Here is a 22,476-nt window from a genome sequence, read left to right as displayed (position 1 = left end):
CTGAGACTTGAGGAGATACATTATGTGTTCTTGAGAACAAAGCCTCAAGACCTTTTGTTTTCTGTGAATTGTGTTGCTTGGAACTTGGGGAAGAGACTCACATGACTGGTTTTGAACTATATTGAACTATATTACTGTGAAATGGAGATAGGTAATCTTGAGACTTTTTCATGGAACTTTGTTAAACATGGGGAAGGGGAGCTAAAAGGAAATTGCGAGCTGGAAGAAGCTCAGAACTTTGAATTGAACATTATTTCTTTTGATTTCGACATCCGTACACTTTGTTTAGCTTTAGTTGTAGGATAGGTTTTGGACACAGACAGACTTTTAAGTTGAACTATTTGACTCAGACATTCCTTAGTTTCCTTAGTTTCATTCAGGTAGGCAAATCCACCTTAGCATAGGGCAAGTTAGGCCTTTTAACATCATGACATTTGATTTAATAAAGTATTTTACTTTAAACTATAAGTCTGTTGTCTGTGTCTTGCTTCATGACGCCTTCACAACGCGTAGTTCAAAAAGTCGTTCAATGGTGTCATCACGTAAAGACGTGATGAAGTTATGCTGCTAATCCAAAGTATTCAATGGACCGGAAAAAAGGCAAAATATGTTGAGAAGGGACACCGTCACGACACATGTGAGATACATCCAAAAACGAAAAGCAAAGTCAAAAGAATCATCAAGAATAAAGGAAACTATATCAGAAGAAATAAAAATGGGAAAGAATATCAAAATCATATCTCAAAAGTATATAAAAAAATATTAAACATGTACATATAGCAAGAAAATATAAATAGGTAAACAAGAAAGAACAAAGAGCAACAAGCAAAATGAAGAAAAATAACTAAAAATAAAAATAAAGGAAAATAAAAAGATGCCCATATTGCTTTAGAGGAGATGAAACCCAACTCGCATACACAGAACAGACAAAATAAATAAAAATGAAAATATAGAAACCAAAACTAATATCGAACTGTTAAGGCACATCAAAACAGCAAATACATCAAGATTAGAGGAAACACATTAAATTGTATTCTTCATTCATGACCGTTAATTCAGAATGCTTAACAACAGTCAAGTTTGGTGTAAATATCATCATGGTGTCCTTTTGTTACAACCTCCAGAATTTGGAATCTTATCTTTGATACTTGGTGACCTAATACTTGAAAGTGTCGTGCCGAAGAAGAATTTGGATAGTTGGTCCTTATGTTAGATCTTTTTTCAAACAAAAAAACTAATCCAGGGTGTCCTGAATCTTTCGTTGTATAAAAATAGATTGCTGGGAGTCTCAAGTATCTTATTAATTAGTGGAATTAGTTCATCCCTCTGGTAACCTCAATCAATGAATTTCTCATACTGTCCAATTCCATAGTGCTTTGTTCGTTATCACTCAATTCTTTTAACTCTCAATAATTGGCTAAAGGGTACATTCTTAATCAAGGTCAGAGGATGAAAGTGCAAACAATGCAACAAGTTGTTTCTATCACTAGTTTTACGATACAAATTAGTGAGAAAATCATTAGCACATGGTGAAACTGTTACATCCAAAACATGTATCATGGGTGTACCGATTTTAGAAGTAAACTGATTTCAGGGTCAATGAGATTGATGTATCCTAAAAACTCATGAAGTGCTGTAATAGGGCCTCTCCAGATAGCAAAGATGTTATTAATGATATGTCCCCAAAAGGCCAACTATTTATGGCAGATTGGGTGGTGTAGTATGTGGTCTGTCTCAAGATTTAACATAAAGCTGTTAGCATATCATGGTGCCATAGAGGCACCCACATAGGTATCAATAACTTACAAAACGATTTGATTATTGTAATAGACGTATATCATTAGAGACTCTGTAAATGCACCAACAGGACCCTCTTTAAGTAACATCCATTCAATCGATTCTAACCCCAAATCGTGTGGGATACTAGAACATAGGCTTTTCACATCAATGGTGAACAGAATGACTTCTGTTATGGGATTCATCTTCCTTGGGATGTTCAAAAAACGGCCCTTGATATGAGTACTGGTTTTCTGTACTAATGGTTGGAGAAAATGATCTATATACATGCTTAATGGTTGAAAAATCTCATTGGTAGTAGCCACTATGGGTCTATCTTACGGCTTGTTGGTGTCATTATGTATTTTAGGGCAAAGATAAAATGAAGGAGCCTTGTTCTTCTGCCCGGTCAGGTTAACACTGTGAATGTTCATAATTACCACAGTGGGACCGCTATCAAGTGCTGAACAGTGCCATGGTCATTTAACTATCTCATGCATTCAATGTCATAATAGGTAGTATTTAGAATGACAATGGTGCCGCCCTTGTCAGCAGGGCGTATACTGATGTCAGTGTCTGAATATTGGGATTTAATTAAAGCCTTTAATTTCTCTTCACATTCCTATATTTAGGAGGTTTGTAAGATAGTCTCTTGTGCCAGGGCTGCCATATAGACATTGAAGAACCAGGAGGATGGGTTAGATCTGTGTGGAAGGCCACAAATTGAGAGAGTGACAGTCGAGTGAAAGGTTCAGAGTTCCACCTGGGATGGGCGGTTGGAGAGGAAGGAGGTGAACCACGCCAGAGCCTGACCCGTGATACCCAGGGTGTCACATAGACGTGCGATCAGGATGTTGTGGTTAACCATGTCAAAGGCAGAGGAGAAGTCAAGGAGAATACAGATAGAGGGGGTGTTTCGTTGTCAAGATTTGAGAGCAGAATGGGTGTTCAGAAGAGCAGTTTCCATGCCTCTGGAAGCTCTAAAGCCAGGTTGATGGTAATGGAAGGAACCAATAGAATCAGTGTGGCGGGTCAGCTTAGAGATGGCCAGTTTCTTCGAGTGCTTGCCCAGGAAAGGAGGGATGGAGATAGGGTAATAGTTTGCCGGAATGGAAGGGTCGGCAGTGGATTTTATGAGCAGAGGGTGCACAAGGGAGTGCTCAGGGCAGTTGGGAAAGCTCCAGTGGAAAAGGAGAAATTGCAGAGATCAGCCAAGGCTGGGGCAAGGTCAGTATTCTTTTAATGGTTTTGGAGGGGCAGAGGTCCACCTGTTTGGATGAAGCCTTCATAGATCGGACTTGTCTGGTGACCTAATCCGGTTTTGACGTGTGAGAGACAAGAGGGTAAGTGGAGGGGGGCCAATGGAGGTTCAGGTGTTGGTGTATGCGCTGGTGTGGAAAGGATGTCTTGGGTAACAGAGGGTGCACAATTGTACCTTTTATGGCAGTGTCATACTTGTGATACCATGCCTCCCTTACAGTAACCAGCATGTCCTCAAGTCTTCCATACATGCATCAAGTGCAATGTTAGCAAACACACATTGAACAATACATACACACGTGTATGAGGGAAGTTCTAAACGCACATTTAAGACAAGAATTGCTGAACATTTCACAGCAATACGTTCTAATGATATTGTGTCACACATTGCCACTCCTTTCAGTATTTTCCAACACAGTGATGCCAACAGCAAGTTTTTGGGGGGAATTAAACGTATTCTAAGAGCACCACAGGGATTTGGATTTGTTTAAATCACTGTATACTGGCTTTTAGTAGTAGTAAAAGGTTTGGCTTGTAACAAACTCTGTTTTTCTGAGGATTTAGTTTCCTTTGTACAGGTTTTTCTTTTTACTGTGGGATAACTGACCTCTGATTTTGTCACTTGGGTATAAGCCAATTCTTCACTTAGTATGTCTTATTATTTCATTCCATTTTGTAACATCATTATTTTCCTCTGTGAGCCTTTTTTCCCTTTCCTTCGTGCATGATGCAATGGACACTATGGATCTTGTGTGTGTTTAAAAGGTAATTCCACACTGCTCCCTTGACAAAGCAACTTGAGCACAAAACACACTTCTCTTACATTATGCAGTGTCTGGCTCCTTTGTTCTATGCACCTTTAAACGAAACTTGATGATCTTCATGTGTTGTGCACTAAAGGACAAGTGCAACAATGTACATAGTTTATGGAAGCAAATGAAACAAACTATGCCCATCAAAGATTGGATTAAGCAAATCTAAACCAAACACCCACTTAACAAACAAATTGTTTTCTATGCAACTAAGGTGAGGGTACCAGGCTCAGAAACTGTAGTTACCCTGGGCTGATGTCTTTGAGGGCTATCCAAACATAGGTACAACAGTATAGATACCTCAGGCAAGAATGTTATGTTATGTTGCATTTGTAAAGTGTACCACTGCCTTTATACGATCTTGTGGTGATTGGAATACACATCTTGAGGGTGCCCTGCTCTTAAGGTCCAGAGTCTGTAAAAGAAATGCATGTTGTTAAGAAACTGGTACTCTCACAGGGAAGGGCGGTAGAGGTTTGCTTGCAAGTGCCTTGAATGAAAATATTTATAAAAATGATATGGTGATCTTCCTGTCAAGTGCAATAAGAGGCCCACTCTTGGCATTTTAGAAGAGCATTGGGGGAAAATGCTGTTTCAGCCATAATGCAGAAGCCAGAAATGTACATTTCATTAAAGAATTGACTGATGTATTGAATTGCACATTAAGTCGAAAAACATGGGATAAAACATAAGCGATCAAGGATATACAAAACAGAGGAACATAGCAGGGAAACAATGAATAATGTATATGTGTGTGCTTCATTTCTGTTTGACACATAAATAGCAGTGCCATACAGAAACACTTGTGTACAGGCGCGTTATAAATCCCACATCATATCATATTATACTTTATGCTCTTGCCCTTCCTTGGGTACTGACGAATCCCAGGATGTCATCACTGCTTCCAAAGGGGGAGCCCCTTTCCATGAGGCCAGGGAGGTGATGCTGCTACCCGATAGTCCCCCGAGGTTGATACTCAGTGGATGGATCTCATGGGAAGGACATCCCCCTATGGGATCAGTGACGACTATTGTGGGAGAATGCGGTAGCCGCCTAACACCTACATGCCTCCTTCACCCCACTATCTCCATCCCTACCCTACTGTCCCATGTCCTTCTTTAAGACTCAAGAAGAAGGACTGAGACGAGGAAAAATAGAGGTAGCTGTCATGAAGATCCAAGCCAAGAAAACGTGACAAGAAGAGATGCAGATGTGCAGGAATCAATCAGATGAACTTGCATGAACGGTCTAGTCTCCAACTACAGACCTTACTGGATACTGACATAACAACTGACTCACCAGAGTGTCAGATCCTCCCTGGAGGAACAAAGAGCATGGCGGACGCTCACCACAGCAGGGGAAACCGGAGCACTGGGAGGCGAGAAGTAAGGTATCCAGGGGACACACCCAAGGACCAAGAACCGAGAGCCTGGCTGGGGAGAGCACCGGCAGCACAGTGCAGAGACACGCCGAACAGGGCCCCAAGCCACGGAGCTGGAGCAGTACGCTGGCGAGAGTTCCACAGCGCCTGGAGAGCCAAAGAGACCGACGGCAGGGCTTCTGCCAAGACCCTAAAGGTATTTTGGTGGCTGAGCCTGTGGTTGGGCATCCCCAGAGGGTACAAGGAACCCTAAAATCAACAGTGCATGGAAGTATGGGAATGTGAGGTGAGGAGAAGCTGAAGTAAACTGTGAGAGTAAATAATTTGAAGGAAGTACTTGGCAGGAGACTAAACCAAATCTGCATATGAGATTAAGAGACCATGGAGAGAACTGTGACAGTAATACACATGAAAACAGAACTTGGCAGGCGAGTAAACCAAGTCTGTGACTAAGAGAACTGGCAGTGAAGGGAACCAGGTCTGCTAACCAGGGTCAGAGACCCACCACTGTTTCGAGAAGCATCCAAACCCCTCTTGTTCGTTGCAGTACCTGGAAGAAAAGAGAACCAGGTCTGCCAACCAGGGTCTGGGACCCCCAGATACAGAGGAAAAAGCCTGAGAAAGGTTGGGGAAGGGATACATTCCCCAACAGTTGAGACTGAACTTTGTGCACTTTCAACCCAAGATCTGCTATTTGTCCAGGGGAGGGGAGTCATTCCTCTGGACCAGGAAGATTTCCTTTTGATTCAGTTTAGTTTAAAGTGTGAGGGACAGAGATATGATCCTAACTGAGACATTAGTATGTGTGGTTGAGGCAGGCAAACACCTCTTATAGTTAGGGCAAGATAAGAGTTTTATTTCATTTGTTCACTTGAATAAAAGTCTATAACAACCACTATGAATCCTCCATGTCAGAGTCTTACTTCTGCACCCTTACAGTACCAAAAACTGTTATTTTGAATATAATGGTTTGCGTCCATTCCCTTTCGTGTTGCAAATATACCCTAAGTGTCACACATAATTTGAGATAATGCCTAATGAGGTCGATACATATCTGCTATTGCTTGTAGTTTCCCAGATGTTGCCCAGCAGTTCCAGCTCGACTTTCCCTTTTGTGGTGGGGCAAACACAGATTTGCATAAGGTTTCTTGCTTCTGTGATGATACAGCAGGCTGAAAAACATTGGAATTGAATGCTGCCCAGAGTAATTGGCAGTGGTTGTGATTAATTCAAAGCTGGTCCATACATTGGGTTGTTTATACAGTTCATTTAATAAGCAGTGTTTGGCTTCTATGGTTGCCAGGCATCCTCAACCACAGTATCCATGCAGCTTGGCCGCCATACATACCATAAAATGAGTTATGTCTTTAATCTCTCTTCTAATTTCCCTCAGCAGCAATTTTTGACTGGATTTCTATTTCATTGATTTAAAAAAAAGCGTATAAAATGTTAGACTTGATGCTAACAGCTAATATTTGTAATAACACTGTCGGCTGTACACTGTACAAGACAGTAACAGCGCCACAGTCTTTTTGAAAGCCCCTGATGGTAACCTGAGTTGGTGGGTGACAGATTTCTATCGGCTATGGGGATTCACCCAGATTATTTAATTTTTATGCGGTCTAGTCATAGATTCTGCCATGAAAGTCAGATTTTGCCAAACAGTCTCCCTTTCAGACAGAGATCTGTTTTTTTTACAAAATGGTTGATGTTGGGTTTGTATCCAGATGGGCTTACCAGCCATTGGGTGTGTCACTGAACAGCCGCCTCACCTACAAGACACGCTGTAAATACCGGATGGTGGCCATGAGTAATTGGCATGCAAACAGCATGCTAGCTGCAATGGGCTGCACCTTTAGAAAGTGGTGACCCGTTTGTGACCCTGCCATCCAAGATATTTCTAGCTAGCATGCATAGAATTCAAGTTATTCTCATTTTCGCATTGGCTATTTCTGCAATAGAAACGGAAATGCCTTTGAAACTGAACAAGCAGTTTTCAAATCATAATTGTGGGCCCAGGATCTGGTGGCAGGTGATAAATCAAAATGCAAGCATGTTTGGTTATGACATGGTTCTTTCAGGGGGTTTGCAAGTATGCTGATCAAAACAATTTGGTGTCATTTTATTATCAGCCTGGATTGTGACCTTCCTGGTCAAGGAATCCTGCGGGTTCACTGTCTAGGGTGAAACGATTTGTGTTTGGCACCATCAAAATCCGGTTGTCTTCCCTGTGAAATTGTTGTCAGCTCCCAGAAAGGCAAGGACTGCCTTCAAGGGCAGAGAGAGGTCCTGTGCTTCTGCCATGCGAGGAAACTCATACCAGGGTGTTCATTAACAAATACCCTTTCAAGTAGGCAGACAGAGGAAAGGGGAGGAGTCAGAGTAGCCCAGGTGAGAGCTACAGTCCACACAGGGGTCCCCCTTCTAGAATCTCCATAGGGCTCCTAACCGTCCTGTCCTCTTCCCCATTTCCAGCATATAAAGCACTCTGAGTACGACAACCCCAGGCAAGCAGATTCTGAAATAGCGGTCAGGATTGTACACCTAACAGATGGTTAGAAAGGAACCAATGTGCTGTGTTCCATATAAGGGGGGACACACACCCACACCAAAAGGGTTATTCTTTGGAAACTTAAGAAAGATACACATGAACTCTTGTGGAGGTACGTTCTGCTCCAAAATCCCCTTCCAGAGAGGTGAAGAGAGAAATCTCAAAGAAAAGGCCAAGCCCTTCCTCAAGCCATCCCAAGGGAAAATCTGCAATGACCTGCTGACTGGGCATAGCCTGCTGCAGCCAAGACCAGTGGTGACCGGGACACTGCTCACTGGAGGTGACAGAACTCAGCAAGTGCTCTCTTCAAGTGTTCCTGGTCGGGAAGTGTAGAAGATCCTGGAGACCCTCCACAGGGCATCCAAGAAACCCAGAATTCAAGAAACAGCTATAGGCCCCAGTTCCCACCTCAAAAGACATGTCAGCTACATCATCCGGGATATTGCCTGCCTGTCCCAAGCTGTTCCATGTCATTTGACAGGTATTACTTAGAAGTAATTTACTTTGAAGTAATTACTTCACTGCCCCTACCCCAAACTCCTCCCTACCCCTTAACCCACAACCCATTAGATTTGCAGAGGTTTTTCTAAATAATTACTTCAAAGTAAATTGCTTAGAAGAAATCGCTGTCGTGAAAACCACAGGATACCGTCCCAAACATCTTCATGCTGTGCGTCCTTGCTGCTTCGTGAGCACCACATGTTGGACCTAGTCGCCCAACGCACCAACCCAACACCAAAGCACCGCCTCAGAAACTAGAAGCCTGGCTTAAAGTTGTTGAGACCCAGAAACAAACTAAGAGGGATTTTAAGTGGTATGGCCCTTTTGACCTGCCTTAAAGGGCTCTAGTGACATTAAAGATCCCACTCTGTTAAAAGACATCTTCATTGAACTTTAACATTTGCTGCTAAAATCATTGCCTGTCAAACCCAGAGTGCCCTTTTATTCCAAGTCTGCATTATCCGTGTTTTCCCTTACAAGGGTGGGTCATTCGTATTTGCTCGTTGTTTGTATTTTTAGGTTAATTTAAGTTTTGTATTATTATGTAACCTTGATTTGACATTTCCTTATTCTGGTACTACAGTACTATTGTTGGTATTGGATGTTTTTGCGCTAAGTCACATTTCTTATGAACCCTTAAAAGGTGAAGGAGCCATACCATTCAGATAGTATCCGTTTCACTTTTATGATTGAGATCACTTTTGGGTTAGCAGTAATATGGGACAGAGTAGGCGCTTTTGTCACTACTCATCCCTGCACTCCTGCAGGGCATTAGTCGTTTAGGTACAGTGGGCCATTTCTATCTGGTACCCAACCTCTGGTTTTAGTTGTACACAAAGCCTACCTCATCCAACTCCATCCATTTCACCCCAAGCATCTCAATGAATTATGGCGGTTGCCATTAATTGGGAGAAGATGCATTTCCCTTTGGTTTTTGCTCTATTCACGTTGACATTAATTGGGAGAAAATGTGTTCCGTTTGGTTTTTGCTCTATTCAGGTAAGAAGATCCTGGGTATAGGTCACTCAACCCCTCACATAATTGCTGCGCAGGTCGCGCTTGACCTCAGGGCTTTGAGGGGAATCCCATCAACGACAAAGCAGCACATCGTTTGGGGAGAACAAACATGTAATCCATACATGGAAAATGCCTGATTTCGTATGGATGCACAAACAGTGTTGTATTTTGTTAAGAAGCTGGAACGCTCAGAGGGAAGTGGTGGGCTGTGTTTGCTTGCAAGTGCCTTTGAAGAAATCAAACAGTTATAATTCTGGAAATGCTCTAAAACAAAGACATTTTTTTTTCTGTCTCAATGTGGCAAGTCCCCAATCTCATCATACCAGTGTGGAAGACCATGTTGTTTCAGCACACATTTAGTTGAGAATGCGTAGATACAGTCAATTGGTGGCAGGCAGACTAACATGCAGCAAAAGCAAGGAATAATGTAGTACCAGAGCAAGGACAGAACAGTACTGAACAAAAAGCTGCAGGTCTGGATCTTTCATTTCTGTGTCCCACTTGTCTCTGTGCTTCAAGGCATGGAGCACAGACATGCAGAGTAAGACTTGCGGAACAAACATGTTTATACGCTCATGTTTTTGTCGGGTACAAAAAAGGTGCGGTTGCATTCAAACTAATGACAACATCATCAAATAAAATGGGTTTAAATGAAATGTTTTTAACAAACACGGTTTTAAAAACCAATGTATGCATCAAAAATGTAGCGTGCAGTAATGTAGACAACGCTGTGAGCGCTATAGTGCCTTCGGGTAGGATCGTAGAGATTCATTCAAATTGAGTTAGGTATGCCATATATTTTAGAAAGTATGTATTTGCTGGCATTTTACCGAGAGAAGTCAAGGCTTGATGAACCTCCTTCATCACGTTGCTGTAAAGTTCATTCTGCCATTCATGTAAAAGCTTCCACTCCTCCTCAGAGAAACAGGCAGCAACATCACTGAAGCAAACTGGTGCCTGCAACACAAAAGAGTACCCAACATTGTGTATAAAGAATAGGTCTATTGCAAGACAGATTCAGCAAGATGGTGTAGGACCGGGGTACTTCTGTCTGTCCGGTACACTTCAACACAACAGCAAAGCGACCTTGCATTGTCCATCTCGCCCCATTAATCTAACTCACACTCCTATTCCTGGGTCTGCCTGAGCACCTAGCTACTATGCGGTAGCAGAGGTGCACACTGCGGCTCCCCGTAACATTACATTACACATGACACAACACTGTATCACTTTTTATCACAACAGTCTTGATCCTTTGCCGTATTGGAGGATGAATAAGGCTTTTCATATCTTGATTAGTAACATGAGCATCCCCCGATTCTCTCTCTCCCAGCCCCTCTTCCTCTTGACCCACATACCTTAGCCTGTGCTCTGTCAATAGGGTGAAATGTGACCTATTGTATGCATAGACAGTGACTTTGGAAAAGGACAGGTGGTCAGAGTTATCAGGTGATACATGAGGTTCCATCTACGCAGCTCAGACCGTCCCACAAAAGGTGGAGGAGATGGTGGTGGTTATTCCAAAAGACAAATGCTTGCTCTTTACACTGATGTTATTAATTGTGGCAGGCATGCTGCTGTGTGCTGGTGCCAGACTAATCCTGAACATGAATGACAGACTACGAATCCCCAAAGACATAGGTGGACATACATTATCCAACAGGGTGGAGAAACTCCTCCACTGCCCACAATGTTACAAAACCAGTAGCAATAAGAAAGGTTATTACTAGACATTTGCCTGACTTGAACCGACAGCTGAATTCTGTTTGTTTGCTCTTACATTGTCATTGGACTCTTCGGCTTAATTGTTACCTACTATATTTACCTGTCGCCCCAGAGTAATAATGTGCTGCTGTATTCTCCAGAGTTCTAGACTTGGTGAGAGGTTCCCTGATATTTTGCAGCGTGATATCCAGGGGCGAATTAGGCACTCTTATGTATTGTTCTTTGCCATATTGAATGGATGCTCCAAGTTGCCATGAGAGCCTCTGCACTAAACTCTCTAATGTTCTTCCATTCAATCTATATAGAGACCAATTAAGCCACTGACACTCAGCTATGTAATATCCCTCCCTCCAGTCAAACAACAGAACTCCACACCTTTACAACCAACTCACATAACACCGCCCATGGACAATGCATTCTAGCACCATGGGCACACAAGGCTCCCATCTGGATATACATCTGATAAATCAGTTCAGATCTTCTCTGTTCTTATAGTTACTAGAATGTGTGGGTAGTTATTAAACACACAAACTATGTTACAGGCAAACAAATCAGGTTTGCAGTTCCTGATAAGAAAAGTCGAAGATCGAGACTCGTTACTGACCTCATCGCTTGGCAGGACTCCGACAAGCGGTCCTCAACTGCCATCACGGCAGCGAAAAGTGTCAGACAGGCAGAGGCTTCCCTGGCAGAAAAACGGATCTCTGTCTTTATCCGTGAATATTTTCTGCATACTCACCACATCGACCATCCCGCCCAGCAGGAACCACTCGGCAACGAGGACCCATATCTCTGTCCCCCACAACAGGAATCCTTCTTTTCTAGTAGAATCAAACTTTCACAATGCTTATTTCCCAGAAGAATCAAACTTTCACAATGCGTATTTCCCATAAAACTAACGAAATGGGGATGGATGTCTGTAAAGTAATCTGCTTAAAGCTATGTATTATTCTAGCAGACACCAAGATAGGGCTTTTAACATGATTATTATTTTTTAAACCATGTACCCTGGGAATATATGCTTCGAAATAAGTTAAGTGTTCATCTCCACCATGAGACAGCCTGCACTTTGTAGACCTAATCACAGCATGACCGATTTATCCCTTCATTCTTCAGAGGTCAATACATTGAGTATCATTAAAGTGGGTAATAATATCAGCAATTATTACTGCACTTAGAAGCAAAAGTAATCCAGCATGTAGCGCTGCATGAAAATGTGAAGGAGTATAGTGAGCAACACAATTCCATCGAGAATGTGTGAACACATTCCAAATCCCGAAAGATGTGTGTGCACATGGCTTAAAACATGTATGTTTGTGTGCATTACACTTCCAAGATAGTGGCAGTACAGTTAAGGTCACATGGCACTTCATGGGTAATCTAGTAATTTGTTTGCCTTTTAACGTTTGACCTCATTCATCAAAGATCACCAAATTAGGCAAACTGATCTGGCCACAACTGAACGCTCATGCCAAATTTGGTTTCATAATGTTGTAAAAGCAGAGGTTTCTTGCATTGGGTAGTACTCGATAGGCTCAAAGAAACAACACTTCAGGATTCAACTCACTTTCGTTTTGATTGCTGAGATTTTCGGCATGGCCATAGCCCTTATTTTTTAAATTAGTTTATTACAAACCTTTAAAAGAAGAATTTCTCTTTTACAAACTGTTTGATATGTTCAATACGTTCCCTTGTACGATCTTAACAGTTTTAGTCATTTATATATGGTTAAAACATTATATGTTACAAAATAAAGGACATCATCATCAATTGCCATTCATGTCTCTTACTCATTATCATTCATGAGGCTCTGTGTTATCTTATCTAAAAAGAATGATAATGCAAATATTAGTTTGTTGTTAATGCCTTCATGCAATATCTGCCACCAATGTTCAGCACAACAGTCTGGATATTTGACAAGTTCGAAGCCCAAGTATCTAGTTCTTTCATCTCTCTTTTTAGGGCAAAACAGAACCAGGTGCTTCAGATATTCATCTTCAAGATTGCATAACGTGCATGTGGCATTAGTTTGTTTACCCACATCCTTCATACCATATCCAACATCTCGTGTGTCGAAATTATTCAGTCTAAACTTTAAAAATGTTACTCTAAAATGTTAATTTAAAATTCTTATTTTCTTACATGGAAACTTGACCATGTATTCTGGAGTGACATGTAATTGTTTAGCTTCCACCAGTGGATTGCTCATTCTGGTATGTTGGATTCTCTTTTCACTTGTTTCGATCCAATCTTGCTCGTAAAGTTTCTTTTTTTACTGCATTTGGATTACATATTAACCATTTTTTATCTGTATTCAGCTGGCTCAGAATGTTCTCGCAACCATGTTTCTATTGATTTTGTAGGCTTTCAGCCTCAGTGTCCTTGTCATTATTTAATATTTGAAATTGTGGTATGTTGTCACCTCCAATCGCCTTTCTGTAAAGCGCTAAAGCATTCCATATCACTACAGCGGTCATTGATGGTAAACTGACCTCACACCTTGTGCAAGCTGTGGGAAAACCTTTTGGTAGTTTTGGGATCCTCCTCCATAAAACATGCTCACATCTTGTCCATATCTCATAATTGCAGCCAAACATCGTCTCTGCTCCATATGTCAATACTGGGATGATTGTACTCCTAGAGAAGCGAATGACAGGTAGCATCGAGAATTTACCATACTTTTTGTGTAACCTGTACGCTTGTGCAGCCATCTGATTGCATTTAGATGCTAATTATTTTACCATCTGTTCATCGGTAATACTTGAATTTAATGTGATTCCCAGGTATTTTACTTCTTTAGCCACACTTAGAGTCTCCTTTCCCAATGTCCAGATGTAGCTTTCGGACTTTGTGTTTTTTTGGCTCCTTGGAGGTTTTTGAGCACCAGAATCTCTGATTTCTTTACATTTATCTCAAGTCTGTTTTCATGAATATATTTTTCCAGAGCATTGATTTTTCTTTGAAGGCCGATTGGGGTCATGTCAAGTAGCACAATGTTATCTATGTATATCTATGCGTTAACATGGGTGCCGTTAATTTTCGGTGGAAAGGACTTCACTTTCTCAACAGATCTTCTTGCAGCTGCTATGAAGACGTTGAAGAGCGTCGCTCCTAGGGGGCACCCTTGTTTAACTCCACGAGATGTTCGTATGGGTGCAGTTACATGTCCTTTTATGTCAAGCCGAATTTGTACCGATGTCTCGCAAGATAATGCTTTAATGGCAGCAATTAAACTTGCAGGACAGCCTTCATACGTCATTTTAGACCATAAAAGCTCCCGGTCCACATCATCAAAGGCATGGGCCAAGTCAATGAAGGCGATGTATATAGGCTGTTTCTTTCTAATTGCTTCCATTTTCAAGGCATTCTGTATTAGTATTACAATTTAGGCTGCAGCCTACTCCTTTGACAAAACCTGTTTGTCTTATGTCGGCTACTCTAGCTTGCTTAATCCATGTTGTTAATTGGGATAACAGTTGAGTCGTGAAGATTTTCCCCACTACATCCAGTAGCGCTATGGGTCTGTAATTTTCCGGTTGAAGTCTTGACCCTTTTTTATAGATTGGGACAATTATGGCACATTTCCATGTTTTTGGAACTTTCCTGTTGTTTATTATGATCTTAAAGAGCTGGTTACAAAAGTCTGCCCATTCTTCTGGATTTTTTTATATAGCGTTCGTCAGCCCATCTGGCCCTGGTGCTCGAGAAGAGCTAAGTCTCTTGATGTTATTGTAAATCTCTTCTCTAGTGATAACTATATTCCATGGTTCTACTGTTACTTCATCTTGATTTTCACAAGGATACTGTTCTTGAAATAACCCACTATAATGTTTGATCCATTTTTCTTCGGTTACCACATTGCAGATACTAGAGTTCTGAGGGCATTCGATTTCATTTATTGTTGCCCAAAAATCTCTAGAGTTTCTTTGTGCCTGGCAGATCATCATTCGTTCGGCATCATTTTGTTCCATGGACATTCTGTGCCATTTTAGCCAATTTTCATATTTAATTTTCACCTTCTTTTTCCCAGCGATCTTTTCATTTCTATCCAGGCGAGATTTCTCCATTTCTCTCAGCCTCTTTCTCATCTCTCTCTTTTTGTCAACAACGTTTTGATCATACACATGTTTCCTTACAGTAGTTTTTTGGTTTTGGGAGTTGTCAGTTCTATATAGTTCTAGTAAACCACTGTATTCTAGGCTATTAATCCCATCTGTAGTGTGTTGATGTATTAATACTTCCGTCAGACTAATGATATTCTGGGTCTTTAGTCTTAGCCGATTCTTTCCAGGTTCCACTTCCACTGTTTGATCCCATCGAACTTGTGGTATAGCTCTTTTATATTCAAACGACATTATAAACCACCGATTATGATTGCTTTGAGCTGTTTTAATAATTTTCAGATCACAGACTTTAGATGTCATGTTTTTGGATGTGATTATGCAATCAATAGTGGAGCTTTGGTCATCACGTTCCCACGTTGCCTTCGGGGGGAATGTCACTGATCATGTTTCCGTTAAGGACGTCCATGCTTCTGACATCTAACTCTTCAAGGACGACTGTGCGTAACTTATCGTTCAATGTTTTTCCTTTTTGACACTTAATTTCAGATAGCAAGTCTATGTTAAAATCACCACATAGGACAATACAGGCATTCACTTCCGCAGATGTTATAATTGTCCAACAATTTACTTAGGTGTTCGATGAATTCAGTTTTGCACAGTATTTTATGCTGCCAGTAGACATTTATGATGTTAATTGTTGGTGTGTCAGTCCCGTGATGAGCTCTCAGACCAACCTTAATCACCTGCATATAGGGAGATGGATTGCTTGACTTCAGGATTTCAAGTCCACTTTGCCTTTTGATCAGGGTGATCAATCCGGCCATCGGTCGTCCTTTACTTTGGGTTATTGCAGGATTAAAGGCTACTTCATATCCCTCAACAATGGGCGGTTCTTTCATCCATATCTCCTGTAAACATATAATATCAAGCGGTAGCAACAGTTTCCAAGATCTCCATACCAAGTGCTCAAACCCTCGGGTATTCGAGCAGCCAAATTATTTTACTTCTTCTTTCTTTAACTCCGAACGTTAACTCTGCTTCTTAGCATTTAAGGAAGCAGCAATCCAACTCCATAACCCTTATTAGGATCAGGTGTTTGACACCAACATTTTGAAAATTGCAACAGACAATCGTGAAATACTGAAAACAAAATATGTATCTAGATTCCACACTTGCACAGTTTGTTTGGGCATACATTTGACACGATAGAAAGCTAAAGAGGTTCACCTGTTTGATACACCTTTGCATTCAATCCACTAGGGCATTGTCTGATTGCGGATCAAAGAGGAGAAACCCGACATATTGTATTAGTTCCGGAATCCCAAATTCAGGTCATCCTTCTTTGCATGCTACCTGGGGGACTAGATGAAAACCCCAGATCCTAGAGAACAGTCTCAGAGAGAGCAGACCTCTTGTGACCTGACCCCCTGAGATTAGACCAGACCCCAGAGACCACACCGCCAGAGACTAGACCAAACCACAGAGAAGAGACGAGCCCCAGAGACTAGACCAAACCACAGAGAAGAGATGGGCCCCAGAAACTAGACCGGACCCCAGAGACCAGGACATATACCAGACCCAAGTAAACAGTTCAGAGATTAGAGTTAAGTCTCCAGAGACCAGACCCGAACCCTAGTGATCATACCGAACTGCCAGGGACCCCTTGAGACCAGAACCCAGAGATCAGATGCCAGGCCATCAGAACTCCAGAGACCTGATCAGAAGCCAAATCCTAGGGACCAGATCTGCTGCCCTGGTGCTATACTCAACACCCAAGAGACCAAAGATCCCTGGAGGCCATATCCCAGAGACCAGTCCCTCAGAGAGCAGACCCCAGACGAGCTGAGAATAGAACCCAAGGGACCAGTGAGCAGGCCTGACCCTGAAGACCAGACTACAGAGACCAGACCTGAATCCACATCCTAGAGACCAGATCAGGTGAAATCTCATGCCAGTGATCACATACATAGACAGACAGAACCACCCTCGCCGAAAAAACTGACCCTACACCCACTCACCAATATTTTAAATCAGTTAAGTGGGAGAATTCGCACCAGAATGTGGAAGCGTTTTCCCCCATTGACTTTCATTGGGGGAAAATAAATTTGAGTCTCTGCAAAAATTGAAGGAACTGGTCAATCGGACATGCACGCATGCAGCTTTGTTAAAAAAACAGTAAAGGTTTCTAGCTATAAAAAGATCAAATCTATGGGCGTTGGGAGGGCCAATGTTAAAATTGAACAAACTCTTAAATCATAGACATAACATAAAACTGTCACTGTTGGAACCGTGAATCACTATCTTTTTTGTATTATTGTTAATGCATGAAGGTTTTCATATGTTAATCGCATTTTCTGTTTATTTTTATACTGATGCTTTATACATGTGTTTCTACTTCACATGTGAATGTTAGTTGTTTGGTGTGAAATGTAGTATTAAGATGCTAGTAAGTTATATGTTTTTGTGAGGTACTGATTTTCAGATACGTGTGTTTCTGCTTTGAGGGGATTTAATGTGTATATTATTAATATTATCACATTTTATTGCCCTATACATCAATACAGAACAGAGGGAAACTATTATTAAGACCTTCAATCCCCATTAGACGATATTCACAACATAGACAACACCACGGTGGTCAGCCCCTTATCAAACCCTATTACCACCCAACTGGAGCAATTATAATAGCTATCGGGTACGCCACATCAAGTCCTGAGGGCTACTTCCTATTCCTGACGGTTTATTGTACTAATTGAGAAGCAGATACCAGTGTTCCTCTGGTGGGAGCAAGAGGGACTATAGAAGATAGAGGTAGACCCAAAGGACAGAAACAGAAATGCAACTGAAAAGGATGCAGTGGGTGGATATCAGGATGGCTTGTGTTAAGAGATGCAGAATCAATAGCCTCAAAAACATCTATAGCCTCACCATTTACAGTCAGTTAATTATTGAATACATAAACTGGCCGGGCACAACATTACCTTTAAAAATGGTGTTAAATTAATTTCACTGCTGTCAGCAGCTAACCAATTACAGCTCAAGCTACTAGGAAAAGAAAGCCATCAATCCTGAGACCACAAGCACAGGCCCCTCGTACTCCTACAAGGACTTGTTTTTATACATCATTTAGGACCCACACAGGGGCAATACTCGTGGTTCCCTAACTGGGCCATGTATTCTATCATTTAGTGTTTTAAAAGTTTCAAATAAGTTCCATTGCGAGGGAGTATTGGGCCTGCAGACGTGGACCTTAGCAATGCTTCTATCCAGTGGGTGAAGGCAACTTATTCCACCATACTGCAAGATTAATTCTTGATGAGTTCGTAATAATATTTTACGGCTGTGAACAAGAGTATCAAACATCATGCCTTATAGCACATCTCCCCGAAACCCTTGGTCATACTGGCAATCCCTGCTGTATATGAAAAAGGAGTAGAGATACTGCAGATTTGTTTTATGGAAGGCCAGATGAAATGATGAAGGAAGAGCCTGCTGACTGCAATCCTGAGTCGCTCCCCTTTCCACAGGAAGCTGCTTTTTTTTAACATAATAAAGAAGGATGGGCCCAGTTCAGCGGGAGCATGGTTAAACTATAAAGGTTCACTGGAGAGTTTCCCATCTTGATCGTTTCCAGCCGACCCCACCATATGAGAAAGAGAGAGACAGAGAGAGAGAGTGAGAGAGAATGAATCACTATTTACAAGTGTATTAACCTTGTTGTGAACTTCTTTAATGTTTAAATTTAATGTCTCCTGTGATTATTTGCGAACTGTATGCCTAGGCATTTAATATGGAACAGCTGCCAAATCAGACCGAAATCCTCGATTTGCGATTTAAGGCATGATCTTTGACTATTCCACACTACTTTATAGCCTGTGACTAGGAAGTATCGCTATATCTCATGCAGCAGTGCCGGCACTGAAAGGTGGGGCGCGCCATGTAGGCTAGGATGCCATTCCTGTATGCAGACGTCTGGACTTGGAACTTATGAGTTAATGACCTGTTCTTCACCCCCTGGATCCAATTACATTTTAAGGTTTGATTTGTCCTCCCAAACGAAAGTCGTTAAGCTTTTTCTCTGTAAGATAGATTTGTGCCTTCACTGACACAGACTTGTCCTTGAATGTGACCATGCTATCGGAAACGGCCTCCTTGAGACTTTCGAGAGTGAGCAGTGAGGTGCTGCTTGATATGTTTTTTTTCTACGTGGAGAGGTGCTTTCCTCTGATCCCAGACGACAGGAGTGGAGCTGAGAGGAAAGCCGTTGCTGAGCGTTCCATTGTACCGTGCACCGTGGTGCGGCGATTGCAGTGCTTGTATCCTGCTCGGTCCACGGCTCCCCAGGCCCCAGAGGCTTGATGGTGAGGTGAGGTTCACACAGAGCTGTTTGACCCACTAGCGGAGAAAGAACCAGCAGAGGGGTAAGTCGGATAGCGGCTGTTCGGCGCTGTGTGGCGAGCGGTGAAGGACAGCTATCAGCTATCTGATAACAGAGTATTAGAATACCCACTCTTGCTCACATCTCGTCTCATAGCTGTCATAGCTGGCTGTGATAATGAAGGCGGGGCGTGAAGAACACAGCAGAGCAAGTTCAAAATCGGCCACACTCTTTTTTGAGTGCTTTAAACCTTGGGTGTTTGCCAGGGGAGAAGTGGAGGCAAGTGGAGTTCGCCTGGGGTGCGGCTAGCGCTAGCAAAACCAGCCTAATCAACTAGCCAGCCTAATCAACTACAAAATGCTTATGGTGACCAGTCCTCCCAGGGCAAGATCACACCTCCAGGTAAGACGGGGAGTGAGTGTGGCATGCACTAGTGATGTGGGGAGATCAGATGCATCGGGAGGGAAAGGTGGTCCAGAGGTTTGGAATCTGAACACCCAGCTAGAAGCCTCTATTGCTGCGCAGCAGGCAATGCATAGGGAGGTGGTGGGGGATGGGGCGCTATATTGTGAGTTAATGAAAGAAAAACAACATCCATACAACCTATCTCATCCACTCCCGACAAGCAGGACCCCCACAAATCTGACATAGGAGTATATTGTCATGACCCGTCGTCTACGTCCTTTCTGGACCTTCTGGTCCCTGACTCGCAGGGGATTGCATGCAGTTATCCTTCCAACATGGCCGCCCGGAACAGAATGCTCCGGATCAGTCTGTGCGTTCCACACTGCTCATCCTACAAAAGAGACACGCTCCGCGGCTCTGCGCGTCTCAACGCTAGTAGTCGGTCGTGCTTAGCTGGAGTTCGATCGGGGCTCTCGCTTGATTCCTTGTTCCCAGTCCCTTGAATTCCGTCCTGTTCCCTTTCCTCCCCAATCTCCTGGAAAACCTTCCGCGCTCGATTCATGGTCCTCCGTGCCTCCAAGCGTACCTTAATTACTTCCTGGAATTACCCTGGACTTTTGGAACGCTCCCGGAAACTGAACCGCTACTCTCACGCTGGACGCCGAAGATCGGCATTCGGGTCTATACAAATCCCGGACCGTAAAGAAGAAGAAATCCCAGAAGGTCGCAAGTACACAACAGAAACATGTGAGAAGGGGAGAGAGTTGTGACAGATTGAGACGCCTTAAAAACGATACAGATTCAGAGATGGAAGCCGCCGTTCAAGACCTCATGCGAGGCATGCAGGAATTAACAACGGAGGTACAGAACCTCAAGGCAGAGAACGCAGCATTAAAGCAGCTAGTTCTATCACGTGATTCCGCAACCAAAGAAAATGTAATATTGGGTGGAATAGTGGACAAATATGACGGTTCTGCCAAGACTATCCGCGCCTTCCTTGATTCACGTTTAGTTCACTTCACTTTCAAGCCCTACTACTTCTCCACTCCTAGAGCAAAGGTGGGTTTTATGATCTCACACCTCACTGGAAATGCATTGACTTGGGCAACCCCCCTAGTCAATACAAGCAACGCTCTCCTGGATGACTATGATGGCTTTGTGAGAGCCCTTAAGGAAATGTTTGATCGCCCAGAGCAGGTGTATAGTGCTCAAGAGAGACTACTCGAGTTTCAACAAGGGTCCCAGGATATGCTCACCTATGTTACTCGTTTCAAACAACTTGTGAAAGAAGCAGACTGGTCTCCAGAAGCTAGTTTTACACTCTTCCGAAGGGGGCTGAACGAAGAAATAAAAGATGAGCTTGCTAGGATGGCCCGCCCAAGCTCCTTCTAGGCTCTTATGGATGTATCCTTACAGATAGATTTCCGAATCCAAGAATGAAGAGCAGAGAAGAGGAAGTCTAAGGCAAGTATCCAAGAGACCATCACGGAACATGCCCCTAGAGTAGAGTCTATTGTTCCTTCTACCCCGGACCCAGAACCTATGCAACTAGGAGCCTTTCATGGACCCATTACCCCTCAGGAAAGGATGCGATGAATCCATACTGGTCTATGCATGTATTGCGCCTCCGATAAACATCTTGTGAGAGAATGTGTCACGCTCACCTGATTCCCACGGAGGCGCAGGTCTGGCTTCGAGAGCTGATGCTTCTTCAGTGGTGAAGCGCAGGACTCTGAAGATGGACTGGAAGGGCCCCTCTACTCTGGTCTTTTCTGGCTCGCAGGAATATTCCCCTGTGCGTAAAAAGGGAGTATTACCTACTGATGGAATAATGCTCAAGCCTCCCACTCCCTTCCAGCCCTCCACAATACCCTTCCACGATTCCCCGTGAAGTCTCACCTTAGGGTCTGGAAGGATGAGTTCTCCATCCTGCTTCTGATGCAGGGGCGCGTTGAAACCCAGTTACTTCACTGGATTGAGGTTTGATGGGAGTTCAAAATAAGCTTGACTATTCAGGTGAGGCGCTGTAAGAGTTCTGTTGCAAGTTCAAAAGTTCAAGCTTAATAATAATGTTCATTGTCTTATTGCAGCAAGCGCTAATGCTTATGTCTTTTTTCCCCTTAGGGGCCGGGGTTCGGAATGCCGGAGATATGGCGCCGACCCGAAGTGAAACGTGCAGTTCCAGTAAATGACAGGTAAGTTCTGGATGAGCGTTCAGGTAATGTCTTTGCATTCGCTCATTCAATGTCCTTGTCTTTTTTCCCCATAGGGGCCGGGGTCCGGAATGCCAGGAAGCGGCAGGACCCGAAATGAAATGGGAATAACCCAACAGGTAAGTCTTAGAAGGAAACTGAGCCTTTCCTATTCCCTTCCTTCTCTCACCTTGTTTTCTTGTCTTTTTCTCTCTAGGCTCTGAGAAGTGGGTGCGGATCCGGATGATCGCTGCTGAAGATGGAGGCGCCCAGGAAAGGTGAGTGAAATGCAGCGCTGCAGCGATCGAAGCGAAATGCTTTTAAAATGATGTCTTCCCTTTCAGAATCGTCGGTGTGATGTCTCCGTGATGCAGCTTTAGCTGGTAAGGTCTTCTTTCTCACCAATTCTCTCTT

At 42.8% G+C, this 22,476-nt stretch overlaps 1 protein-coding gene across 1 annotated transcript in view; it reads right to left on the bottom strand.

The window, feature by feature from the left end:
- LOC138521155 (zinc finger protein 684-like) overlaps positions 1–22,476 on the bottom strand; it is a 227,747-nt gene that overhangs the window by 191,958 nt on the left and 13,313 nt on the right. Inside the window, exon 2 of the mRNA XM_069633734.1 lies at positions 10,129–10,255. Within this exon, the coding sequence (XP_069489835.1) occupies positions 10,129–10,255 (127 nt within the window). The remainder of the gene's footprint in view (positions 1–10,128; positions 10,256–22,476) is intronic.

Source organism: Ambystoma mexicanum, chromosome 13 (genome assembly GCF_040938575.1).
Source record: "Ambystoma mexicanum isolate Mex_15411 chromosome 13, UKY_AmexF1_1, whole genome shotgun sequence".
NCBI classification, from domain to species: Eukaryota; Metazoa; Chordata; class Amphibia; order Caudata; family Ambystomatidae; genus Ambystoma; species Ambystoma mexicanum.
The sequence above is the reverse complement of the archived record's forward strand: the minus strand, read 5'-3'. Positions and strand labels throughout refer to the sequence as shown.